The 23285-nt window shown below is 39.2% G+C and overlaps 2 protein-coding genes across 4 annotated transcripts; both read right to left on the bottom strand.

Annotated features, from left to right (window-relative positions):
• Window positions 1-69: 69 nt before the first annotated feature.
• On the bottom strand, window positions 70-15984 carry pir (pirin). 3 transcript variants are annotated; one of them, XM_026164395.1, is made up of 10 exons: window positions 15781-15984; window positions 14629-14747; window positions 14453-14545; window positions 12890-12970; window positions 7329-7535; window positions 4415-4499; window positions 3642-3686; window positions 2182-2264; window positions 1675-1741; window positions 70-1541 (listed from the first exon to the last, which is right to left on the bottom strand). In XM_026164395.1, the coding sequence occupies exons 1-10, from the start codon at window positions 15899-15901 to the stop codon at window positions 1423-1425; spliced, it is 1020 nt and encodes a 339-aa protein (XP_026020180.1). In that variant the 5' UTR covers window positions 15902-15984; the 3' UTR covers window positions 70-1422. The 3 variants fall into 3 exon arrangements, with proteins under 3 accessions (XP_026020180.1, XP_026020186.1, XP_026020195.1); XM_026164401.1 differs by having other exon boundaries at window positions 14629-14725; window positions 15781-15844; XM_026164410.1 differs by lacking the exon at window positions 15781-15984 and adding an exon at window positions 15395-15590 and having other exon boundaries at window positions 14629-14725.
• Window positions 15985-17507: 1523 nt separating this feature from the next.
• On the bottom strand, window positions 17508-22909 carry LOC113019080 (uncharacterized). The gene is made up of 10 exons (XM_026162623.1): window positions 22802-22909; window positions 22258-22468; window positions 21451-21635; window positions 21152-21367; window positions 19581-19995; window positions 19216-19337; window positions 18881-19120; window positions 18484-18645; window positions 18206-18295; window positions 17508-18116 (listed from the first exon to the last, which is right to left on the bottom strand). The coding sequence occupies exons 1-10, from the start codon at window positions 22817-22819 to the stop codon at window positions 17946-17948; spliced, it is 1830 nt and encodes a 609-aa protein (XP_026018408.1). The 5' UTR covers window positions 22820-22909; the 3' UTR covers window positions 17508-17945.
• Between the last annotated feature and the right edge of the window lie 376 nt (window positions 22910-23285).

Here is a 23285-nt window from a genome sequence, read left to right as displayed (position 1 = left end):
CTGGCTGAGAAGAGACAGCAAGAAGGGGAGAGAAGTAGGAGCACAAGGCTTGCAATAATGTACATTTTATTTAGCATAGAAACTTTTATTGTGGTTAAATTTGGACAGAAATGCTGACAAACCAGTAAAATAACACGGATGATTCTTATAGTGGTCATTGATCAAACCTTAAATCTTTCACTTTCATTTCCGGCACCAAAGAAAGCACGAGTACATCTGAGAAGAGCATTTACACATGGCATCTAGTCTATTAATCTGCTATGACTATGCAGAAGTCACCACTCATGTCTTTATATTTTGCCAGGAAAATGGGAAATAGGTGCAACAATTTACTGAAACATATTTATACATACATGGAAATACAGTATAAGGCAAATCTAACAAGTTTGAAGGTCAATTTGTGCTTTAAAGCTTTCCAAAGATGGATCAAATGAAAGGTCAGATACATCTCTAAGCTCCTGTGTCAGGTTTTTCTCCTATTTCTTAAGAACATGACTTTCTGATACCACTCATTTCCTGTAGATAATTTGCCCAGTTTCTGCAGTTTGTTTCAAGGACACACTGCACATCATGCTGATACCTCTTCGGAAATCACCTTGCTGGTACATAATTACTAATTTCTGTCTGTCAAACTATGTTTTCTTTGGCATTTTTCAGAGATTCAGCTACAAAAATGGGAATAAATTGTGTGTTTTTGTGAGAGGCTGCTAGTAACAAAGTGCCAATTTAAAATAGGTTCTTTGTTAAGTTGCCTGTTATGTGTAACAACAACACTGGCTTATCTCTTGAATGATTAATTGGTCAGTATTAAATGGCTTTACAAAAAATAAAACAGTCAAGGAAGTCTGGAGAATTGTTGGTTCAGACTTTGGAAGCAAAATATAAAGAAATGAGGTGTGGCTCAAGACTTTTGCACAGTGCTGTAACTCTCACATAAATGATAATGATTGCCCCCCGATTGAAACAGCTCCACAGGTTGTTTGTGCAAACAGCAACCCTTTGAAACACTTGACAGTGACCTGTAGTGGCCATAATAACTCTGGGAGTGTTATAGAGTTACTCTCAGTTGAGTGAGGAGGTCAGGGTAGTCTATCCATTTCCTGTTTCAAACTGATAGCCAGTGTCTCTTCTTACCATGGCCACTGCATTACTGTAACCTTAACTTCATGTTAAATGATTCAAACCCTGCTACTTTGTACCAAAACACAACGAAGTTCTTACAAGCATATTTCCTGCTGTGGTCATTTCATGTAACAAGTTTAATTTAATCACACATAAATCAAAGATTAATAAATAAAAACAAGTTCTCAAAAACTAAACTTTTCCCATCTTTATATGATTATCCCAAACTAAAACCACCTTATGTTTTTTCTGTAGTAACAAATGTTTTCTGAGGGGTAAAAGAGTGTCAGGATATGGTGGTCAAACAGAATCCCTGATCTTGGATCTCCAGTTTGGAGCCCTCTCAAAGCCATTTCTGCCATTCTGGTAGTCTCTGAAAGCTTCTCTGATCTCGTCCTCTGTGGTCATGACAAATGGACCTGAACAGCAGACACAACACGAGTGTTATATCACAGCTGTGTTACATCAACTATACCCTAAAAACACAAAGCATCTTTTTTTGTCTGTCAGTGACTTTGTGCCGGCATGGAGGAAAGGACACCAATGACTAACCGTGTTGTACCACAGGCTCGTTGATTGGTTGTCCAGCGATCAGCACAAAATGGGAAACCTCGGAGCCCTAAGGAAAAAAACACAAGAAGAAATGAAGTAATATTTGTTTGAATTTAAAGTGGACAGACTAACGTTTTTCACAATTCAAAGTCAGTAGCTCCCCGCTTAGAGATAGGGACTAAAGACATGTTCACCATTTGGTAAATGGACTGGTGCTTTAATAGCACTTTTACTACAAGTCTCATTTACAAGGCACTTTATTCTAAAGCTTTAAGTGCTTTCTACCAATCACACTGCATGAGGAAAGATCTAGGGTTCAGCACCTTGCATCTTGACAGTTCACACTAAAAACACCTCACAAAGGCAGAAAAATCACCACTAGAGCTTCTTCGCAAGCTCCTTTGACTACGATGACCTGGATGACTGAGAACCTTCACAGACACCACTAGATGACATGGGGGTGGAAAATTCCCATAGCATACTACTGGTGAAAGACATTTTTCTAACCTTGTTTTCAAATTTGACACAGTCTCCATCCCCAAACACCACAGTGTGATGAGGCTCCACCTGCTGCTGCTCCTCATCTGGGCCTTGAAAAGAAAGGGAAGTCCAATATTCCAGGCATGATATTTGTGAGCGAGTAAAAGCAAAGCACAAGTTCAGCTGCGTGATATTTGTATCTTTTACCGTGCTGCAAAACAATTCAATGTGATGATCTCACGTTTTATACTGACATCAGTTTATATATTTTTGCTTTGAGTAAAGGTATTCATACTTGTTTTAAGATGCCATAAATGATCTCAAACATATTATAAGTTTGACATATTGATAATGATAATAATAATATTTGTTAAATTCTTCATTTATATTTCTAAATGTGACAGTTTCCCAGCATTTTGCCACATTAATCCCATTTTTTCTTATGACGAATGAAACTGAGTACACATTTCATCCATAGAATTGTACTTCGCCATAAATCATGTACAGAGCAACACAAAATACAAATATAAGTGATTAAGTTTGTGGCTTGTGAGTCGAAATAAGCATCATTAGCAACAAAGAGTAAATTTGCCACCTCCATGTTTCAGCCATTTACACTTTCAACCTGCTTGAGCAGTTTGTTCGCAACACCAACACTAAATGCTGAGAAACACAGCCAATCCCACTTGTGTTGGATTCATTCATCAAAGCCAGCTGGTGCTGATTTGGGAGGACTGCCTGTAGAGTTAGAGACTTTAAAATCAAATAACTTCTTTAATCTTAGAACTCATTTTCATCCTCTCGTGTCATCAAACATCTGCTCGAAATTACAGCCAGTCTGAGAGACCCTGCAGTGTAACAATGGAGCAACTGAATCATAATGAAGGATATTAAAAGGGAAATTCTGACAGAACACAACAGGTTTCAACAAACTAACAAAGCCTCTGAAAATGAGTTCATTCTCTGAGAGAGTTTGTTCGCATGTGAGGGGAATTCCCTGATCACACCATGCTGTTCAATAAGCATGAAACAATATAGTTCACAGACCAAACAGGAATACTGACGCAGCATAAGAAGCCAAGCAGTGAGATGGTGGTATTTTACACACAGGTGCACTATTATATTTCCAGAGATGCTGGATCACCTGCAGTGATCTAGTCTAAAGAGATCATAGCTGAGTGACAGTCGATATCCATCAAGCTGAAAGGAAGATGCAGCTGGACTGAGATCACACACATTTTTGTAACGTTGATAAGGCCCCAGGACGAGCGAGGAGGGAAACCAGTGCACAAATCCAAACAGAGCACTACCCTCGAAAGGCTGTCTGCCTGCCAGCAAGCTCACACAAAAATGACCAGATCAACTTTCAGAAGAATTCAGGTGGAGCACAACCAATCTCCTTACATTAATCTGAGCTGTTAAACAATAAGAAACAATAAAATAGGTATTAGGAAAGTAATAATTAGTCAAATAAAGAAGAAACTTACCAACATGAGTGGATCCTGATAGTGTGTAGATGAACGTGGTCCAACCTGTCAAGCACAGAAACATCATATCTTAAGTACAGGCGTAATAACAAAATAGGTCAATTGTTTTAAAAGACAATTCACCTCCACCTGAATTTATTGTGTTTTTGGACATTTGTAGGCATCGGAAAAAAGGTTGTTGACACTGACATAAATTTAATTTAATTCACAACTTCTCAGTTTTAACATTTGACAGGTCATTTATGTTTTAATGAAATAAAGCCTTATAATTATTTGCAGATGCATTTTGCCATTTACATTTTGTGCTGTGATCTAGGATTTGTATTTATTTATTTATTGGAAAAAGGAACATATGAAAATTTGAAGATTATAGAATACCAAGTCTCAAAGTGGTATCATGGATAGAAACAAGAGGCTTTATTAATCATGGATTCAACCTAATTTTTATTCTAAAAAGTCTTATTTTAAAAGCCAAACATTTGTTTGGAGTTTGTTTTACTGTTGCTTTAGAAAAAAGTAGTTTGAAACACTTCTTATATCCAGAAGCATTAGTCATTGTTCTGTCTCTTTTACAAATATGCCAATATTCAACACAGCCTGTGGAGAACACAGTCCCCTCCTGGCAACAACACTGGAGAACCAATAGTTCAGTAACAGACGGCGTCATTCCCAGAGTGACCACAAGATGTTTATGTAAGCATCATCAAAGACATGATTAAGAATTTTATTATTATCAACTCATGTTAGAGAAACTAGTTTCTAATTTTTCCTACCTTGAGGGACAGGCTGCACATGCGTGGCCTCTGCCTGCAATTTGAAGTCCAGGTATAACGTCGGAGTTCTCGTGTAGATCTTGGACTAAACAAAAGAAAAAGGAAACAGAAAAAGAAAACAAGAGAGAGCAAGACAGCAACAAGGAGAGTTACACAGTTATTCTTTTGTTTGAAGATATAAAATATTTGAGTATATTTGAGTAATTGTTAAACAGTTATTATATTTGAATAGAATAGAATAGAATAGAATAGCCTTTATTGTCATTGTACAGAGTACAACGAAATTGGAGTGCCACTCCCTTGGTGCAAGTTTCAATAATAAATATAAATGTCAAATATAAAAAGTACAAAAAAAACAATCGTAAGTACTCAAACAGTAGTATGTACAATATATACAGGATAGCAGCATTAATATAATGACAGTATGAATAGCAGCATAATATAATGACAGTGACGGTATGGAATAGGTTCAATTGTTTTTGTGCTTATTTACTACGGTGATAGCTCTGGGAAAGAAGCTATCCCTGAATCTGTTTGTCCTGGTTTTATGTGACCTGTACCGTCGGCCTGACGGTAATAGTTCAAACAGTTGGTTGCTGGGGTGAGAGTGGTCCTTGATGATATTGCCAGCTCTGCTGAGGTACCGAGAGTTTGCAGTGACCTCCAGGCTGGGCAGAGAGCAGCCAGTGATCTTCTGGGCTGTGTTGATGACCCTCTGCAGTACTTTCCTGTCTGCAGCTGAGCACCCTGCATACCATGTTGTTATGCCGTACATTAGGATGCTCTCTATGGTGGCTCTGTAAAATGTCACCAGCAGCCTCTCCTCCAGGTTGTTCCTCCTGAGCACTCTCAGAAAGTGGAGACGCTGCTGGGCCTTTTTAACCACCGCTGTAGTATTTGCAGTCCAGGAGAGGTCATCAGATATCTGCACGCCCAGAAACCTCATGGAGTGTACCCTCTCCACACAGCTCCCGTGAATGTAAAGTGGGGCCGGGTCTGCTCTGCCCTTCCTGAAGTCCAAGATAAGTTCTTTAGTTTTCGTGGTGTTCAGTTGGAGGTTGTTAACTGAACACCACTCAGTCAGTCTGTTGACCTCATCTCTGTAGTCCGACTCATCCCCCCTTGAGATGAGTCCAACCACTGTGGTGGTGTGGTGTAGTGCGATGTGGAGTCAGCTATGGTAAATTAAGACTAGTCTTAGTCTTAATTTACCATAGCTGACTCCACATCGCACTCCACCAGGCACCTATGTAACACGTACCGGTGCAATACTCGCAAATACAATTTCTTACAGCACATGACTGAAAACACAGTTTTTATGAGTTTTGTATTGCAGTTTATCAGCTGCATAGCTAACTGCTGCATATTCTCTTTCTCCATTGTTGTTATCTGTAACAGGCAGTTGTTTTCAACAGAAAAGAGCGCTACACCTCCTGCTCAACATCAAACAGCAAGCAGACATTTTTAACAAATAGCTGGTGAAGCATGTGAGGATATAAGATTCACGCATTTCCCTCAGACGTTAGTAGAGACCCAGAATATTGCCAAAAGCAAGCAAATACTGGTCAGTTAACCAGAAAAACAATTCCACTGTAATAATTATGTTAGTCTATAGTTCAGACACATGATTAGTGCTTTGACATAAATGCATTAAGATAAGGAAAAAGTCTCCTTCAAATGTGAATGTCATCACATTCATGTAGTACTTTGTTTATTTATGTCTTACTTTGAGGGACTCAGTAACAGTCATAGGCTACATTTTTTCCACTTTGGTCTCTTTATTTTTGTTCCAGATGTGTATTGTGACATGGTTGCTGTCCCAAGAAGGCTGTACTGTAAACAGCTATTAAAAGTGTATTGTGAAAACATTTACAAAGTGTGGGAATAAAACTGGGCACAATTAAATTTAAACTAACTTGCCGGTTTAAAAAAATAGATACGATGGCAGGAGACCAAAGTGATGAGCTTAACCAATAAATGTAATGTTGGTGTCATCTGAGGCTTTTAATGCTTTCTTTGAACTGTTCTTTTTACACAGCACACATCAGAGGATTTAATGTTACCAGCAGTAACCTTGTTCATCACACACACACACACACACACACACACACACACACACACACACACACACACACACACACACACACACTCACACACACACACACACACACACACACACACACACACACACACACACACACACACAGTTTCCAAGTCCTTTTACTATGGCCTTGGGAACTTTGATCATTTCTCACTATACAATCCCTCACTGTACAAGTGTGTAATATATTGTATTATTTAATTTCGTTTGTTTAGTTACTTTTCTTACTGTCGTGAGGAACACTGACAACATAATGTCTTCTGGTATTAATAAAACATTCTGATTGTCGGTATATTAGAGTCCACATACATGAATGAACACAAACACATACTTCAAACAACTAGTTGGATCAATTTCCTTCACTTTCAGTCTTACATTTAACCTAAAATGTGTCAATAGTGCCCACTTCCTTAAACAACCTCCACATCAACTTCCACCGATGTTCACAAAAGTATTAGAACAAGCACAAAGGCAAACCACAACTAACTAACAAGTCAACCCTCACAGCGCCGAACAATCTGCTTCTTATTTGTAGTTTCCTCTTTTCAGACACTCACTCTGGTCAAACAGTGCAGTAACAGGCTCCTTCCCCTATCCTAGATGCACACACACACCCACATACTGTTTGTAGGCTTTTCCTTTTTGCCTCAAGCATCCAGCAAATGAGCAATAATCATGAGATCAGCAGCTAACAGGAAACTAAACACCATGCCCAGTTTTAGGGTGGTAGTCTGATAGACTTGGTAGGACAAAGGTTTTAGTGACATCAGATCCCTGCAGATGAATTACAAAAACAAACACACATGCACACACCTTTGCTCCTAAAGCTTCTCCAGATATCACAGTGACTGCAACTCCTCCCTGGCTGGGTTTGGGGATATCTGAGCCTTTAAGCTCCTGGTACGCAGGTTCCACCATCTTTTCTTGCCTTGACAGGTTAACCCACAACTGTAAGCCCACTACCGGCTCCTCTGACATGGGCATCTCAGCATGGACCACCCCCCGTCCTGCAGTCATCCACTGGTGGACAAGGAGAAATAATTCACATGTACAAAAGACACACTCACAAATGATGTGCAAGCATGTGTATGATAGGACTAATGAAAAGAATTACAGTTTATTATTGTCTGTTTGAATTTTGTGTTTGGATTAGAGGTGGGCTGGATACTATTTGCATTTCAATGGTTTGGTGTAGGGCCTAACACGTGTGGATGGTGGTGATCAGCGACTGATTCATCACTTTGGAAAAAACAGCTTTGAAAAGCTGACAGTGGATGTTGAAATTTTGTACAGACATAAATCTCCCTGAGAGGATGTGTTGAAACCTTGGTGATCCCCTCATTTTTGGTCTGGTGTCACCAGTATGCCAATGTGTGTTTTTTAGATAGAAGAGTGTGTATGTACACAAATAATGAAATATAACTTAAACTAAGTGCAACTATATTTATTGGGTTCTTCTAGGCGGGTGTCCTGTAATACTGTTTGACAGCCACCTAAACAAAAAAAAAACCCCAAAAAAACACCCACACAGCACAGCCCAGAAGGAACTAGAACCACTGATAGACTTTGAAAAAAATTGCAAATTTAGATTGGGAGTCTCTCCTCATCTCCTTTAGAAATTTGAGCTCACAACCTTGTTTAACTATATCTGCCCACTTATCATTTATCTAAGAGTGTTCATCATGCAGGTTTTTATTTATCAGTTACTTGATGTAAACTGGAAAATTAAAAATGTATAAATGTAGCAGAAAATTAGTACAAACCCTTAGGAAATCCCAGAGAATAAAATTTGAAAATTAATAATAATAATATCTGTTATCATTAAATAGGTATGAAATATCTGTAACTTAGAACAAAGCTTCTGGTTTGGATTTAAAAAATGAGTCACCATCTAAAATCATTACGACGCTCCATCGTATCTGAACTTAACCCAAGAACATTCTCAAACATTTTCTTTGCTGATCGCTTCTTCACCTCTTCCTCTAATGAAAACCTGCTTTCATCTACATAGTCTAGATTTTCAGTTAGGACAGGCAGGCGTCTGTTTGAGCATCTGCAGCTCCCACAAGAGCCAACTGAGGGTGCACGGGGTGGGTTAGAACAAATCCAGCTGAACGGACTAAACCTCTGCTGCACACTGAAGCTGAGTCAGTGGGCTGTGTTTGTGTGAATATTGCTTTACTACTTTAAAACAGAGGAAACATCCCAGAGGCCACAATATCCAATTAGTGTGAGTGCACAACATTGTAATGCATATGTAATGAGTTTTGTGAGGATTCATATGCTCTCATAAACTTAAGTCTTGTTCTACTGTTGAAGCCTTACTGCATAGGTGTCAAACTCTGGCCCGCGGGCCAAATTTGGCCCGCAGCCTAATTACATTTGGCCCGCGAAGCCATACCAAATTACTATTAGAGCTGGCCTACTGGTATTATACAGCTAATATATATATTGTTTAGTATTAAGCTTTGCTTGTTCCATATTCAGTTTTACAGCAAAACTTATTTGAGTCCATAAGAAAAGAGTCATTCTTATATCTGGAGGAAGTTTTTTTTTCAATAAATATTATTGTTAGCCCGCGACTTTGTTCCAGTTTTGAATTTTGGCCCACTGTGTATTTGAGTTTGACACCCCTGCCTTACTGAATCCAAATATGAGGCTATAGTCAATAGAGGCTTAGCGCAAACACTGGATATACTGGGAAACAGCTGTGCTTGGTTCAAAATCCACATATCAGTGCCAACTGGCAGCCTCTGGGACTGGAAAATTAAGCCACTGTGGGAGTGAAAAAAAAAAGAACAGCTACCTGAATGACCACTTGAGGCTGTCTTGAAGAGTGAATGAATCCATAAAATCTCCAGATTTATAAGGGCTATATCCAAGTTTGGTTTTGGTCTCTAAAACTAATTTCCCTTTTTATGACAACTATAGAGTGTTGATTTGTTAGCACTCTTGTTTAAATTGTGATAAAAATATTGAACTTACCAAATGGAGTCAGCTAAAGTCTTAGTTGTCTCTCAAAACTTCGGCATTGCTAATTCAAATGGCTGAAATATACCACGTTTGGCATTGGTGGAACATTTTAGTTGAATCATCGGAATTTTAGTATTTTCTTTGACTGTTGCACTAATTAGCTGGTATGTACGGTGGCTGGGAAGTGCAAAGCGCAAGAAATTAAAAATCCGTAACAAATTAAAAATCCACAACAAATTTAAAAAAAACGCAACAAATTAAAAAACGGCAACAAATTAAAAAACCGCAACAAATTAAAAATCCACAACAAATTAAAAAACCACAACAAATTAAAAATCCTTGACGGAAAGGGATTGTCTGAAATACCGGAAGTGACACAACGATTAGCCTAATAGGGCTTTTGGAGAGTGATGTCACGAGAGGGGGTGTGGCCAGGATTTTTGGTTGAGGCGCCATGTTTCTGGGCCGAACAAAGCGCTAGTGAAAGAGGAGCAAAAGTACACGGATAACCCCAGCTATGGTTCGTACTTGCTGTGCGGTCGGTTGTAAAGTTAGATCGCACGACCGGCAAGGGAATAAGGTTGAAAATGGTTTATCTTTTCATTCTTTCCCCACCTGGAAGCAACATGAGGCAGCTCATGTATCGGATGTTACCAAAAGAAGGCGTCTAGTCTGGATAGCAGCTGTGAGACGAGCTGATATCCAGTTCTCTTCCATCTCCAAATATCTGTTGGTGTGCTCCAGACATTTTCATTCCGGTAAGTTATGGATATGTTCATATCACTCTTTATCCGGTCTTTTAAGTCTGACATCACTAGCCGTGTCTTGGTCAAACTCCGCTGCAGGTCCATAAATCACACGATCACTGTGGCATCACTGAGTGTTGAAAAACTGTCTAAAGTCTTTCATCTGTAATAAAATGATCAGCGTTCTGCTCTACCATGTGTAACAATTGAGTTTATCACCCAGGCATCCATGAAAACGAAATTAGCAGGAAGTTAGCTCGCTAGATTCCATCTAAATACAATATAGCATGTCCTAACTGAGGGATTTTGGAAACAAATTCTATACAGCACAAGACTTAAGAATATTTAACAGGAGCAAGTTTCATTTTTCCCTGGTTTTACTACCACACTGTTCACCAAAACGGCAGCAAACCTTTACTGTCTTATCCAGAAGGGTCACCTCTTCACCCTCACATGGAAGAAGTAATCTGATTGGCATGGTGGTATGTTTGAAGCAGGTCCCTTGTGTAGCGCTGGAACCCAGTCACGATGTTTCATCTATTTCATTGGCTGGTTTGCTGCAATAATGCCAAATTAGCAAGTCTATAAATAGAACGTAGTTCTGCAAAATCACTCATTAGGATGTTTTTTTTTTCTAATTTGCTATGACCTCAGAGTGCATCGAAAAGAAAACTAATAGGCTATCTGGTCTTTAAGTGATGGTGTGACAAATCCTGCTTCCAGGCCTAAAGTAGTCTGCGTTTAATATGGGTTTTGTGTTGTTAACATGTTTAAAGTTTTGTATTGTCTTCTATTTAATCTCAAAAAACTCCTAAAAACAGTAAGTGATCACTGTTGGCCTCCCTCTGCTTCTATCACCACTAATCATTTGAAAGCTCAGTTTTTAAAACCTTACGATGTAGCTACAGCCCAGCCCATGCAGCAGTATATGAATGACTAATCCTATTCATCCTTGTGGATGGATTATCTCAGTTGTTCTCCTGGCTGAAGTTTGGTCCGTTTACAGCATCCTGCCATGAGATTACATTTGTTCCTGACCACCGAGAATCCTCACGATAACTTTTATCAAGTGGAAAAAGTTAGAGTGTTTATATATTGCTCACATAGCTGTGTCGCTAGCCGTCACGTAGCACATCATTATACGCCAGCTAGCCAAACTTCAGTAACCCTACAAACGTCACTGCTGTTTAGTTTTCTGTCTTCATTTATGTTGGAAGTGATAACAGAGCTGTACGTTTGAATTTGTTTCCAAAATCCCTCAGTTAGGACATGCTATATTGTATTTAGATGGAATCTAGCGAGCTAACTTCCAGCTAATTTCGTTTTCATGGATGCCTGGATGATAAACTCAATTGTTACACATGGTAGAGCAGAACGCTGATCATTTTATTACAGATGAAAGACTTTAGACAGTTTTTCAACACTCAGTGATGCCACAGTGATCGTGTGATTTATGGACCTGCAGCGGAGTTTGACCAAGACACGGCTAGTGATGTCAGACTTAAAAGACCGGATAAAGAGTGATATGAACATATCCATAACTTACCGGAATGAAAATGTCTGGAGCACACCAACAGATATTTGGAGATGGAAGAGAACTGGATATCAGCTCGTCTCACAGCTGCTATCCAGACTAGACGCCTTCTTTTGGTAACATCCGATACATGAGCTGCCTCATGTTGCTTCCAGGTGGGGAAAGAATGAAAAGATAAACCATTTTCAACCTTATTCCCTTGCCGGTCGTGCGATCTAACTTTACAACCGACCGCACAGCAAGTACGAACCATAGCTGGGGTTATCCGTGTACTTTCGCTCCTCTTTCGCTAGCGCTTTGTTCGGCCCAGAAACATGGCGCCTCAACCAAAAATCCTGGCCACACCCCCTCTCGCGACATCACTCTCCAAAAGCCCTATTAGGCTAATCGTTGTGTCGCTTCCGGTATTTCAGACAATCCCTTTCCGTCAAGGATTTTTAATTTGTTGCGGATTTTTAATTTGTTGCGTTTTTTTAATTTGTTGCGGTTTTTTAAGTTGTTGTGGATTTTTAATTTGTTGCGTTTTTTTAATTTGTTGCGTTTTTTTTAAATTTTTTGTGGATTTTTAATTTGTTGCGGATTTTTAATTTGTTGCGTTTTTTTTAATTTGTTGTGGATTTTTAATTTGTTGTGGATTTTTATTTGTTGTGGATTTTTAATTTGTTGCCGTTTTTTAAATTTGTTGTGGATTTTTAATTTGTTGTGGTTTTTTAATTTGTTGCGGATTTTTAATTTGTTGCCGTTTTTTAATTTGTTGCCGTTTTTTAATTTGTTGCGCTTTGCACTTCCCAGCCACCGTAGGTATGTCATATATGGAGGTACCTTGCTAGCCAAGCTTAGCTGGTAACTTATGAACTCTGGCTAACTTTCTAGTCGAAGTCAGTTACAAAAACGCGGCATAAAAATTAAAGGGTGACATCATGATGGCTCTTTCCATCTTTTATGTACAGTGTATGATTTGTTGAACAAGGTCTGAGTTTTTAGCTCACAGGGAATACTCCTGCCAGTGCAGAACTCCTTATTTGAAACTTTGACCTTGTTTAATATGAGCATCCACCACTTTAACAGTATACTGTATACATATGAAAAATCATTAGAGGTCCCCTTGTAGAAAGCCATACTTGCAGATCTCCAGATTTCAGTCGTCCTGAATGGCCGCAAAAGTCTTCATGCGCTATGCTCCCCTCTAAAAGATATGTTACCTGAAAGACACATATAAACAGCATAATCACCCATTATCAGTATTTAGTCACAGTTAAAATTGAAAAAAGGCATGATTAGAGTTTTTCCCTTTTATGGCACCTTTACTAAACAGGTTTTGGCAAAATCCTTTATAAAACATAAAAAAATTTTTCATTAACTCTACCATTGTTTTATTTGCTTCATTAACACAAAAAGGCTTGTTTTCACTTATTTTTAAGCAGGAACTTTTAAAAATATGGACTTTTTTTCAGAGTGGTCAGAGTAGACAGGAAGAGAAGTACTGACAGTAAGGTCAAAAGCTCAAAGGTGAACATCTGTGTAAGAGAGGAACGCTTGGGCTCCCGCAGTGAACTGCATGCGATCTGTCTCCACAGCTGTGTGATTTCAAAAGTCATGTAAGTGTGTACAAACACACCTGCTGAAAGGCATGCTGGGAGTGAAGCCTAGTCCTGTCCACCCACACCAGGAGATTTAAGTCGCATCTGCCAAATCAAATAAAGTTGGGGGAAGTCCGGCAATCTAAGGACAACGTCTGGGTTTTCAAGACTATGAAGACACAAGTCAAGCCTGCCACACTTCATTGATTCATAGCTATGGTAGCAGCTTTGCTGATGTTTTGTGTAAATTGTGATATCCATTCTAGAAAGAGCTTTGGCTACTTCATATTTAATTTGTGTGATCCATAAAACGATTAATGAGTAAAATGCAAAAGGTGAAGACAACATCACCTTTTAGAAAATAATTTGCTTTAAAAAAAATCACATTTAGACCTTCAAGCTTCTAAATGTGGATCACAAATTCAGTAAAAAAATATGCACAAATATTTGGCATTTATTTTAAAATAACCTCTCCCACAAAAGTAAAGTTGCTCCACTAATAGCTGGGGCATTTGGTCATTTCAAAATAGGGGATTTTTTTTTTCTTCATTTGATTCTTTGCACGTTTCCTTGCAAAGCATTCTGGGTAAAAGGTGAGTTTATGCAAACTTTACAGTGGCATGAAATATTAGTGTTTTTTCTACCTTGGACTTTATCTATGTTTTAAAAAGGTCAATCAACCTGAAATAATGTTTGTATAAATGAAGGTGGTACATTTATCTCCTGGGCCTTGTCCTAATGTCACCATCTAGTGACAAAAAGGAGGAATTTCACCTGCTGGTGATGTACTAGTTAAACTGTGTGACAACGTTTAGTTGAAAGGTTGACAACTGCAGTACTTTCACGTTGTACATTCATACGCTGCTTTGCAACCTGTTGCAGATTTTGATTTTAAAAATGCAAATTTTAAATCTTTTCTTTTTTTGTCTATTAAGTGTTGTAAAACACTGAAAGAATTCTCATAATTTTCTAAAGGAAAAATACAAAACTGATTGCTCCCCCCCCCAAACAGAAAGACCAAACGCAGGAAGGAAGAGCAGCAAATTCCCAAACTTGAGAATCTGGAACTTGTAAATCTTTGGTCACACACTCACACAGCCTCACCGTCTCAAATCCTCTGTGAGGATGGTCTGGAAATCCCGCTGGCTTGCTCACTCTAAACTCATCCAGCATCAAAAAAGGATCCAGGTTCCTCAGCTGGAAATAAAATATGCAGCATATGTTTGAGGAGTGCTGTTGAGTGCATTTTCAGCAAGCAGCATGACAGCTGAAGAGCGTACCTCCTTTCTCCCAATGCTCCTGCGGACCCGAGCGCCGAGCCCCTCTTCCTGTTCCACACTCAGAACTGTCTTTTGCACTCTCCTCACATTCATCGTTCTGGGGAAGATTTCGGTAGTCACTACAACGTATACAACATATACATAAACATTCAAAACAATGATATAAAACAATACATAACATACCTCAGCATTCACTAAAAAAAGGATAATAATAAGAAGAAAATCTTTATTTTACCCGTGACATGCCTTTTTTATTTGTTGATTTGCTACTTGTAATAACTTTTGTGAATAATTTTCATTTTATATCTATTACTCAGATTTCAACTCTCCATCTTTATTAAAGCACTTCCTTACTCTTAAAATGCACCAGTGTAAGTTTCAGTTCACCTTTCTTTTCTAAAAAAAAAATATCTGTATTTATTGACTGTAGTGTCTCAAATGACTTAGAAGTCTCAAAGTAAAAAAACGTTTTTAATAGATTATTAATTATTTCATCCTGAAGAAAAAACCTCAACTCTGCTGTAGGCGACTATTCTGAAATAAAATACTGTAAAATAGCAAGATATGACAAAATAGCCCCTATTTCATTCCCCGATTTTTAAACACTTGATTGGGCGAACTGGAGGATCTCAGCTGATCTGGCGCCACTGCGAAAAGCTCATAGAGTCTGACGGCAGTGATCAGCTGATCGGTCAGCTGATCATCAGTTCTCGCTGTCGGCTCGGTCCTGTAACTTTCGCTGTATTCATTTGATACTTCTTCAGACCTTGTTAGGCCTACGCCGTCTCTTTTCGCTCCCGGCTCTGTTGTGTGATCACTTCCTGAAACGATGTCCGTTGATGATTTGAAGCCGATTTGCAGGCTGGTCTGGTGATCACGTGACCAGCAGTCCCTTGTTTTCTGTTCAGTGAACAACTTTAACAACACTGCGTCATTTTCTAGGAAATAAAGGCGCACCGTACTGCATTACCTGCCATGAAAACCCCTTTCGGCAATGTTTAAATGCGACTGGAGAATGACGTTTACAGAAAAAAAGCATACCACGGTAAAGAACAAGCCCGTTCTCACTCTGTGTAGAAGCACTAGCCGTCTACTTCTTTTTAGAGGCTATATCCAGCTCATACAAGCTTGTTAGCTTGTAGTTACACTCACCTGCCGGACAGGAGCGAGTTTTTTTCTGGAACTTCACCTGCTCAGATTGCAGCCTACTATAACAAGCCAGGGGCGGAAGCGGGTGTATGTTTGTGTTTTGGGCGGAGGGATGACTAATCATTTTTCAGCCTTATGATTAAATGCCGCAACGGTTGTGTCCCTAGGCGCAGGTATTTGCCCACTGCGGGCACACGGGGCGCGGTTTTCAACCTCTTTAAACCGTTTCTATCGCCCCCTGCCATCTGGCTGCAGTATAGGTCACAAGCCACAATCATTGCTTCAAACCTGCTCTCCTGCAGTCCTCAAAAATCCCAACAGCAGGTGGTTGAGCAGTTTCGTGAAATATACTGAAGTATCGACTCCTCCCATAGCAGATATTTATGTTCAAGAATCGATTCTCATATTAACATATCAATATTTTAGTAATCTGGGCAAATTTGGATTTTATCAGTAACGTGAACAAAATAGAAAGTAATTAGGAATGGTAGGAACTACTTCTTTCCCCCCCTGTCGTCGTGATACGCAAAATACGGCTGTATAAATGGAGCCGTATAAATTTATACAGACTCACGCGTGTTCGCTTATTTAGTTAGTCTTAAGTGGAGTCGTGTAAACAGCCAATATACAGTCTGTGACATGTGCGGCAACACCACAAACCTTATCAAACACAAAAAAGTAAATTATAATACAGAATATGATGATAAATTTATGATGGACAGGCGCTGCTAGCGCGAGACAGACATCGCTCGCGCTCGCTTTGTTGCAGGCAGGCACGAGTACAGAGCTGTTGGCGGACGTGTAGCAGGTGACGATTTGTCACCTAGTGTAAAATGTTACGCTTTGGGAGTGAGAACGGGTTGGCTCTGCCACCTGGGCTACAGCCAGGGAGCATTTTGAGTTGGTTTTTGGTCAGTTGGGTGGGTTTGCCAGCTTTCAGTTCTTGTTTGTTTTTGTTTTGTGTGTTTATTTTTTTATCTTAAAATGTGAAAAACTTAAAATGTCAGAAATCTGCTTTTCATAATATAAATATCCTTATATAACTTAAGAAACACTTCCATTTGACTTTAATTTAATATTAAAAAAATATGCATTTTTAAAATAATCTTAAAATGTTATTCTACAAAATGCGCAACAATTTAATTTTTTTTTTTTAATCGTTTTAGCTGTCTGTGGGACCCAGGAAGACGGTATACCTGTATATCTACACTTTCTGCACTCCAGCGTCTTCTGTTCCATGTGAGAGGATTTTCTCTGAGGCAGGAGAAACTATCTCCAAGAAAAGAAACTCGGCCATCACACAGTGGAACAAATTCTCGTCTTAAATAAAAACCAAACGGGATGACCTTAAATGCATCCATCCATCCATCCATTCGCTTCCGCTTATCGTTTTCAGGGTCGCGGGGGGCGCTGGAGCCTATCCCAGCTGTCATAGGGCGAATGCATCACGTTTTTAATTTGCAAGTTCATAAGCATTTTCTCTTTCCGGTTCACAATCAATTCTACCCTCAGGTCAAAAAGTATGGATAAGAAAATTGGCCTAATTTAATATTATTTATAAACACACCTGTCCAGCTGTCCTGTGATTAATTGCATAAGTACATGGAGGCAGGACCTCAGAGCAGAAGCATAATGTGTTGAACATTATTATGTATATTATATATATTTTTTCCACTTACTGTATTTATCAACATCAAGAAGTCACAAGTAAAGAAAGACCACACCGTGGGGCATGATTAGACAAGGAAAGTTTGTTGATCAAAATTTATTAAACAAATAAACAACAATTTTTTCACTCAGTGCTGGTGAAATTTTTTAGGTCTTCCACTTGACGTTTTTGTTCCATGATCCTCAGGATCATTTAAGAAATTCCAAATGACTATCTTACTGCGCCCCATCTCAGTAGTGATGGCGTGCTGCGAGAGACCCTGTTTATGCAGTTCAACATCAGGACTGTATGTCTGACAGCCCATAAATAAAGTACCCATAAAAATCAACGTTTTATTAAAACCACATTTGTTGAAGTTCCCAAACTTGATCATATATTCAGTCATCCACATTTATTATTCTCCAAGTACACCTTGACCAAGATAAACAGGAAGAGATGACTTCTATTTTTGAGCAATGGCTAGCAGCTATTTTTGACTTTCTCAGGCTAAGTGGTCATTTTACAGCCAAAACAGACCTCGCATCTGTTGAATGTATTCTTCAGTTTTTGGTTTTTGTCCACTTAGTTCAACAGCCTGCCCACCCTTCTGCTGATGACGGCCTATAATGTCCTTGGCAATCCTCATGCTGGCAGCCTGTCCTCCAGCGAGGTTTACTGCATGAGGTCCAACCTATGTGAGAAATTGGGGGGAAAGGCACGGCCAGCCTGTAATATAACTAAAAAAAAAACATCACTACAAATACAATTTGTAAAACTTACCTGAAGAGCTGCGTACTGCCCCATCAGGTAGAGTGGGCATTCTTCTGTCCACTGTAAGCTTTCCGTTATGCACGGCCATCCGTCTATCACCTAAAGAACACAAAACACATGTCATCAATAATTTATTTTTATATCCTGAGACTGATTGCAGAAAAAAACTACATGAAAACATAAAAAAATTCCTCATCATCCAAGTAATTTCCAAAACCTTTGTGCATGTACAATACACTTCTGTGTTGTACATGCACAAACACTACACATTTCTCTACATAACACACCTGAATTGGGAATTCCTTCATCACTTCAGAAAGTAATGGGTCCTGTTTCACATCAAGTTTGCAGCCAGTGGCAATCCAAATCTTATCTCCAGTCCAGTGCTCCCCGGTGGTGAGGGAAAGGCTCCAGACCTGGTTTCTGTAGCACCAGCTGGCTTCACTCACCTAGACGGTGTGAGATTCTTTATCTCCCTGTTCATTATAGGCCTTATTTGACATACAATGCACACAATGCAGTTATCACACTGTCAAGCCAGTGAGGTAACTGCATTGTGCAACTCCAACATGGGTGACTTGTCCACATTAGGATGCTGGAAAGGTAGTAGAACTCGGAAGTTTGTCATTACTTGGTGGGTCATATCTCATTTTACTCTTGGGACCTTCTACACTGAATACAAACCTGACAGTACGTCTTCACATCCACCTGTCCGTTCACTATGAATGGCTGCAGATGGATGTAGGCCTCCGGGGTGACGGCCCCTCCCTTCCTTGCCTGATGAATCATTGCAAGGCGTTTGTGGAGACTCCTCTCATTGTAGAACTGCCGTAGGTAGGCTTGGCCATCCATCTTGATGCCGTGCTCCACATGAGAGTAACGACCCACCAAACTCTCAACGTCACCCACGTCAAACTGTTTCAGCTGTGGAAGAAAACAACACGAGCTAAAATGTGTACTCGAGTTGGACAGAATTATTATAAATTTTTGGTTCATGTGCCGTTTTACAGTCTCTAAACCTGGAGGTGTTTTCTCATAACCCATGTCACATGGCTGGCACCTTGTTGCAGTGCAACTGAGATGACGTGAGCGCTGGTCAGACCTCCACCAATGACCATTACTCTCTGGCCGGGCTCACAGACTACATACAATGACAGAAACACACAAGCACACAGTATTTGCACAGGGAGGAGCAGGTGTGAGGATAGGTGCCAAATGGCCAACGAAGTCTGCAGAAGCAAAGACATTTATCAGAAAGCAAAGGTTATAACATTCTAGGAAACGTGCAAACAACTCACAAAGCGGAGTTTTACTTTATGATACTGGGTCACTAAAGCTTTAATGTTTATGTAATCAAATTATTTCTAAAAGAAATCTCACATACCTTGAGGAGCGAAAGTATCTTTGTCTCTCACACAATTTGTTTCTCGAGGTTTTTGCTTAGAATTCGGCAGATGATGCATGAGATGAACTGTATGCAGTAAACGCTCCTCTGGGTAGCTTTCACCAATGCTTTTCACCCACGATGGGATGTTTGCCATCTGGGCACGGGTTGGACCTGTTGCCATGACGACCTGGTAGGCTCTTAGGATGGTGCCATCTTCAAGTTGGACTTGAAAATATTTAGCTGGCTTCCCCGCCCCATTTCTCTTTGCATCAGACACCTTGAAGACGTCACTCTGATTTTCCTCCTCCTGTTTCAAGTTCTCGTCTTTCATCTCTGTCTCGTCTTCCTTCACAGGGGTGATGTGCTCCACTGTTCCCTTCAGCAGCACTTTGTCCAACTTGTATCTCTCCACCTGTGTTTTAACTGAAATAGCTAAGGAAACAGCAATTCTCAAATTTTGGTGCTCATGCTGCTTAAATTTGGTAGGATAAGTGGTAGCAATTAGCAATTTATTGTTGCCGTTGGTGTTTTGGTGAGTTTCTCGAAGCAGCACAAGATGTCATCCAACATTAGTTACATTATTGCAAAGTTTTTTTTAATAGTGAACTAAACTCAAACCTAAAAGTAGGTGTGAAAAAAATATTTGAGTTGACCAAAATAAAAGATAAAAACTACAACTGTTAAAAACAAATTTAACATTGAAACTAACTAAACTAATTTTGTGAAGTTGTAAAACCAACTAAAATAAAATATGGAGGATATAAAATTAGTTGGGTTATTTCTTAAATTATAAGAATAAGGTTTGATGAGTCTTTGATGGATGTCTATAAGACCACGAGTCAGTTGTTTTCAAATATTGATGTTCTTATTGTATTAGCTTCAAGTCAAGTCAAGTTGGCTTTATTGTCATTTCAACCATATACAGTTTAACAGTACACAGTGAGACGAAACAATGTTCCTCCAGGAACCAAGGTGCTACATGCAACATAAATTTACAACATAAATTAACAGAAAACACTAAACTAGCTAACTAAGAGGCCTAGTTAGCTGGCTAGCAGAGACAAGACAGACTGACCTAACATAAATTACAACATAAATTAACAAAAAAAAAAAAAAAGCTTGCTGGTTTTCTTACATTCTTAAATGTTGCCTCTGGCATATGTCCTCCATACATTAAAAATTAAAAAGACTTAACTATGAAGCTAATAAAAACTAAACTAAAACTAGACATCTTCAAAATAATAAAAGCTGACAAGAAATCCCACTGTTTGAACAAGCTGAATCTAAAAACAAAATAAAATCCTAAAGCACAGCTCTGTTCCAAACTTTGATGCTCCCCCAACAGCAACAGGTAGAGAAGAAATCACATTGTCTAAAAGAAATGTCTCATTTTAGGATTCAAAGTTTCAAAGTTTATATTCTGTTTTGCATGCAAACTTCTCTTATTCAGTAACACAAATGTGGTGTTAAAAGAGCAGCAATCAAAGCTTACAAAGTGTACCAATCAATGCAGTGTAACTTCAAACAAGACAAGCACACATGCTATTTACACGCACAGCTGCTCTCACCTGCTCCTTGAAGAAATCCACACTTAGTTTTGTTCCTGGCAGACTGAAGGACAAACTCTTCTTTAGCCCAGAGCTGATGTTTAGACGTTTCCTCTCTTTCTTGCCGAGCCTCATGTCGTTAAAGAACGCATTTTCATCCAGAATATAAACCTGCTCTGGGAGGCTATGAAGCTCTGCCGAGCGCTCGCACCTTAAAGCAAATTCCTGCAGCGCTTTCTGTCAGGACAAATATTCACACGTTAACACCGTTCTTATTCGTACCTCATTTCCACAGTAGGGGAAGTCGATTGTGCTTCTACCTTATTAAGAGGGTCTGTGTGCACCAGCGAGTGTGAGCGCAGATGAGGGATGTTCAGAGCTGTGAACTGGCTCTCCCACAGAGCAGTCCACTCTCCATAGGTGTCCACCACTCTGAGACTGAGTGGGGAACAAACTGTCCTCTCCGATGTGGTTAACTTTGCATGTTGCACCTCCATCGCCTGGCCTGCAGAATATTTAATTTGTCAACAAAGAGAACAGAGAGAACTGTTCATTCTTATTTACAGCATCAGTGGATATCAAAATAAGTGCGTCTTCAGTCTCATTATCATGTTCACATAAAACTCAGTTATGTCTGAAAAATTGGCGAATTACAAAAGCCGGCTTTTTTTTTTTAAACAGTCAATTTAAAAACTATCCAGAAAAAGTCTAAATGACTAAAAAAAATCAAAATTATCTGGTTCAGTTTGTGTGGATACTTGAATTTTATTTTTTTGTAATAAGATACTTTCGATTTTTATCATTTGTAGTTTAGTTAACAAAATATTACAAAACTATGAAAAACTCCCAGTTTCTCATCACTCATGTTCTTCAATCTACTTGTTTTGTCTGACCAACAGCCCAATAATATTCTCTGCTTTTTAAAATAAAGTGCAAACCCTTTATAAACAGATCTACATTACGTCTGGTATTTCTGCTTAAAACGGTTCAAACAATCTGTCTTCAGTTCATTTTGCCTGGACGGTTTGGTTAATTGCCTGAAAATGTTTCCCTGTGAACACTCAGATTCTCAGTAACAATCCTAACATCTTCCCAGTTTTGAGAAAGTAAAGATAAGCACACCATACCATCTGTTACCCTCTTCTTCCTCTTCATCTTGCTAGTATTGGGCTTGTTGCTGGATGTTTCTGTGCTTGGCTGAGACTTGGTGGTGGAGGTGGAGAACAGCGAGTCATGTCTAACATCTGATTTTGGGTCCCAGTCATTGCTACATAGCAAGCTAGCCAGGGTTAGGGCATGAGGGCCACTTCCTATTATTAACACATCGTGTATCACCATCTGAAACACACATACAGTAATGATGTCAAACAGTACAACTCTTATATTGCTGATTTTATTAAAGACAACACCGAGAAAGTTGGTATGAGTTTCTGAAAAGCAATTTAGGAAACTTCAAACAACACAGTTTGTCAAAGTTCACTCGTACATGCAAATACAGACTTAAGCTGTCTTGTTTTCTTGCCAAGATTTAAGCAGATAAAATGCTACATACTTATCAATACTGTAAGAGTCTTTAAAACTCTCCCAGGTAGAGTTTTAAAAAACTTCTCAGGAGGCAGACACACACTTTCATGCACAATTTCTCATTGTATGTTTAGTATGTCACAGTACCTGTTTGGATTTATTCATCAGCTTATTTTGGCTTCTGAGATGGTGAAAAACTGGCCAGTACACTGGATTGAGGGTCCACCGTGTGCCGCTGTTACCAATGTTGCAACAGTGGAGTGGGCTTCTCATGTAATTCAATCCACCTGAACATCTACGGATTTAGCTGGATGTCAGTGGCTCCACAGGGCACGCTGGAAATAACTGCAGAATGTGTGGTTGCTTGTTTGTGTGTGCGCCCTTGTATAAATTTAGTAACAACTCATCATAGCAGCAAAGCATCAAAGTCCCTGCATAACAGATATGTTTGCAGTCATACAGTTATGTGAAAAAGAAAGTTTTTACAGGCTTCTAGCTGTGGACAGCGCTGATATTCTCTGGAGGCTTTAAAACAGGTGTGTCAAACATAAAGCCCAGGGGCCAGAATTGTCCCAACAAAGACTAATAATAAGTGAAGGAGGGTATACATTTTCATGAGTTTTACAGACTG

The sequence above is a fragment of the Astatotilapia calliptera genome, chromosome 1 (assembly GCF_900246225.1).
Source record: "Astatotilapia calliptera chromosome 1, fAstCal1.2, whole genome shotgun sequence".
Taxonomy (NCBI): Eukaryota; Metazoa; Chordata; class Actinopteri; order Cichliformes; family Cichlidae; genus Astatotilapia; species Astatotilapia calliptera.
Note: the sequence above shows the minus strand (reverse complement) of the source record. Positions and strands in the feature narration are given on the sequence as shown.

What these genes read in the sequence shown, in the direction of transcription:
- pir (XM_026164395.1), bottom strand. Translation starts at nt 15,901, where the DNA reads ATGATTAGTCATCCCTCCGCCCAAAACACAAACATACACCCGCTTCCG. An exon ending in GAGAAGCTTTAGGAGCAAAG is followed by an intron (nt 4,500 to 7,328) that starts GTGTGTGCATGT and finishes TCTTTTGTTTAG; the next exon opens with TCCAAGATCTACACGAGAAC. An exon ending in TGTGCAGCCTGTCCCTCAAG is followed by an intron (nt 3,687 to 4,414) that starts GTAGGAAAAATT and finishes TGTGCTTGACAG; the next exon opens with GTTGGACCACGTTCATCTAC.
- LOC113019080 (XM_026162623.1), bottom strand. An exon ending in AGATACTTTCGCTCCTCAAG is followed by an intron (nt 19,338 to 19,580) that starts GTATGTGAGATT and finishes CATTGTATGTAG; the next exon opens with TCTGTGAGCCCGGCCAGAGA. An exon ending in ATGTGAAGACGTACTGTCAG is followed by an intron (nt 18,646 to 18,880) that starts GTTTGTATTCAG and finishes CACACCGTCTAG; the next exon opens with GTGAGTGAAGCCAGCTGGTG.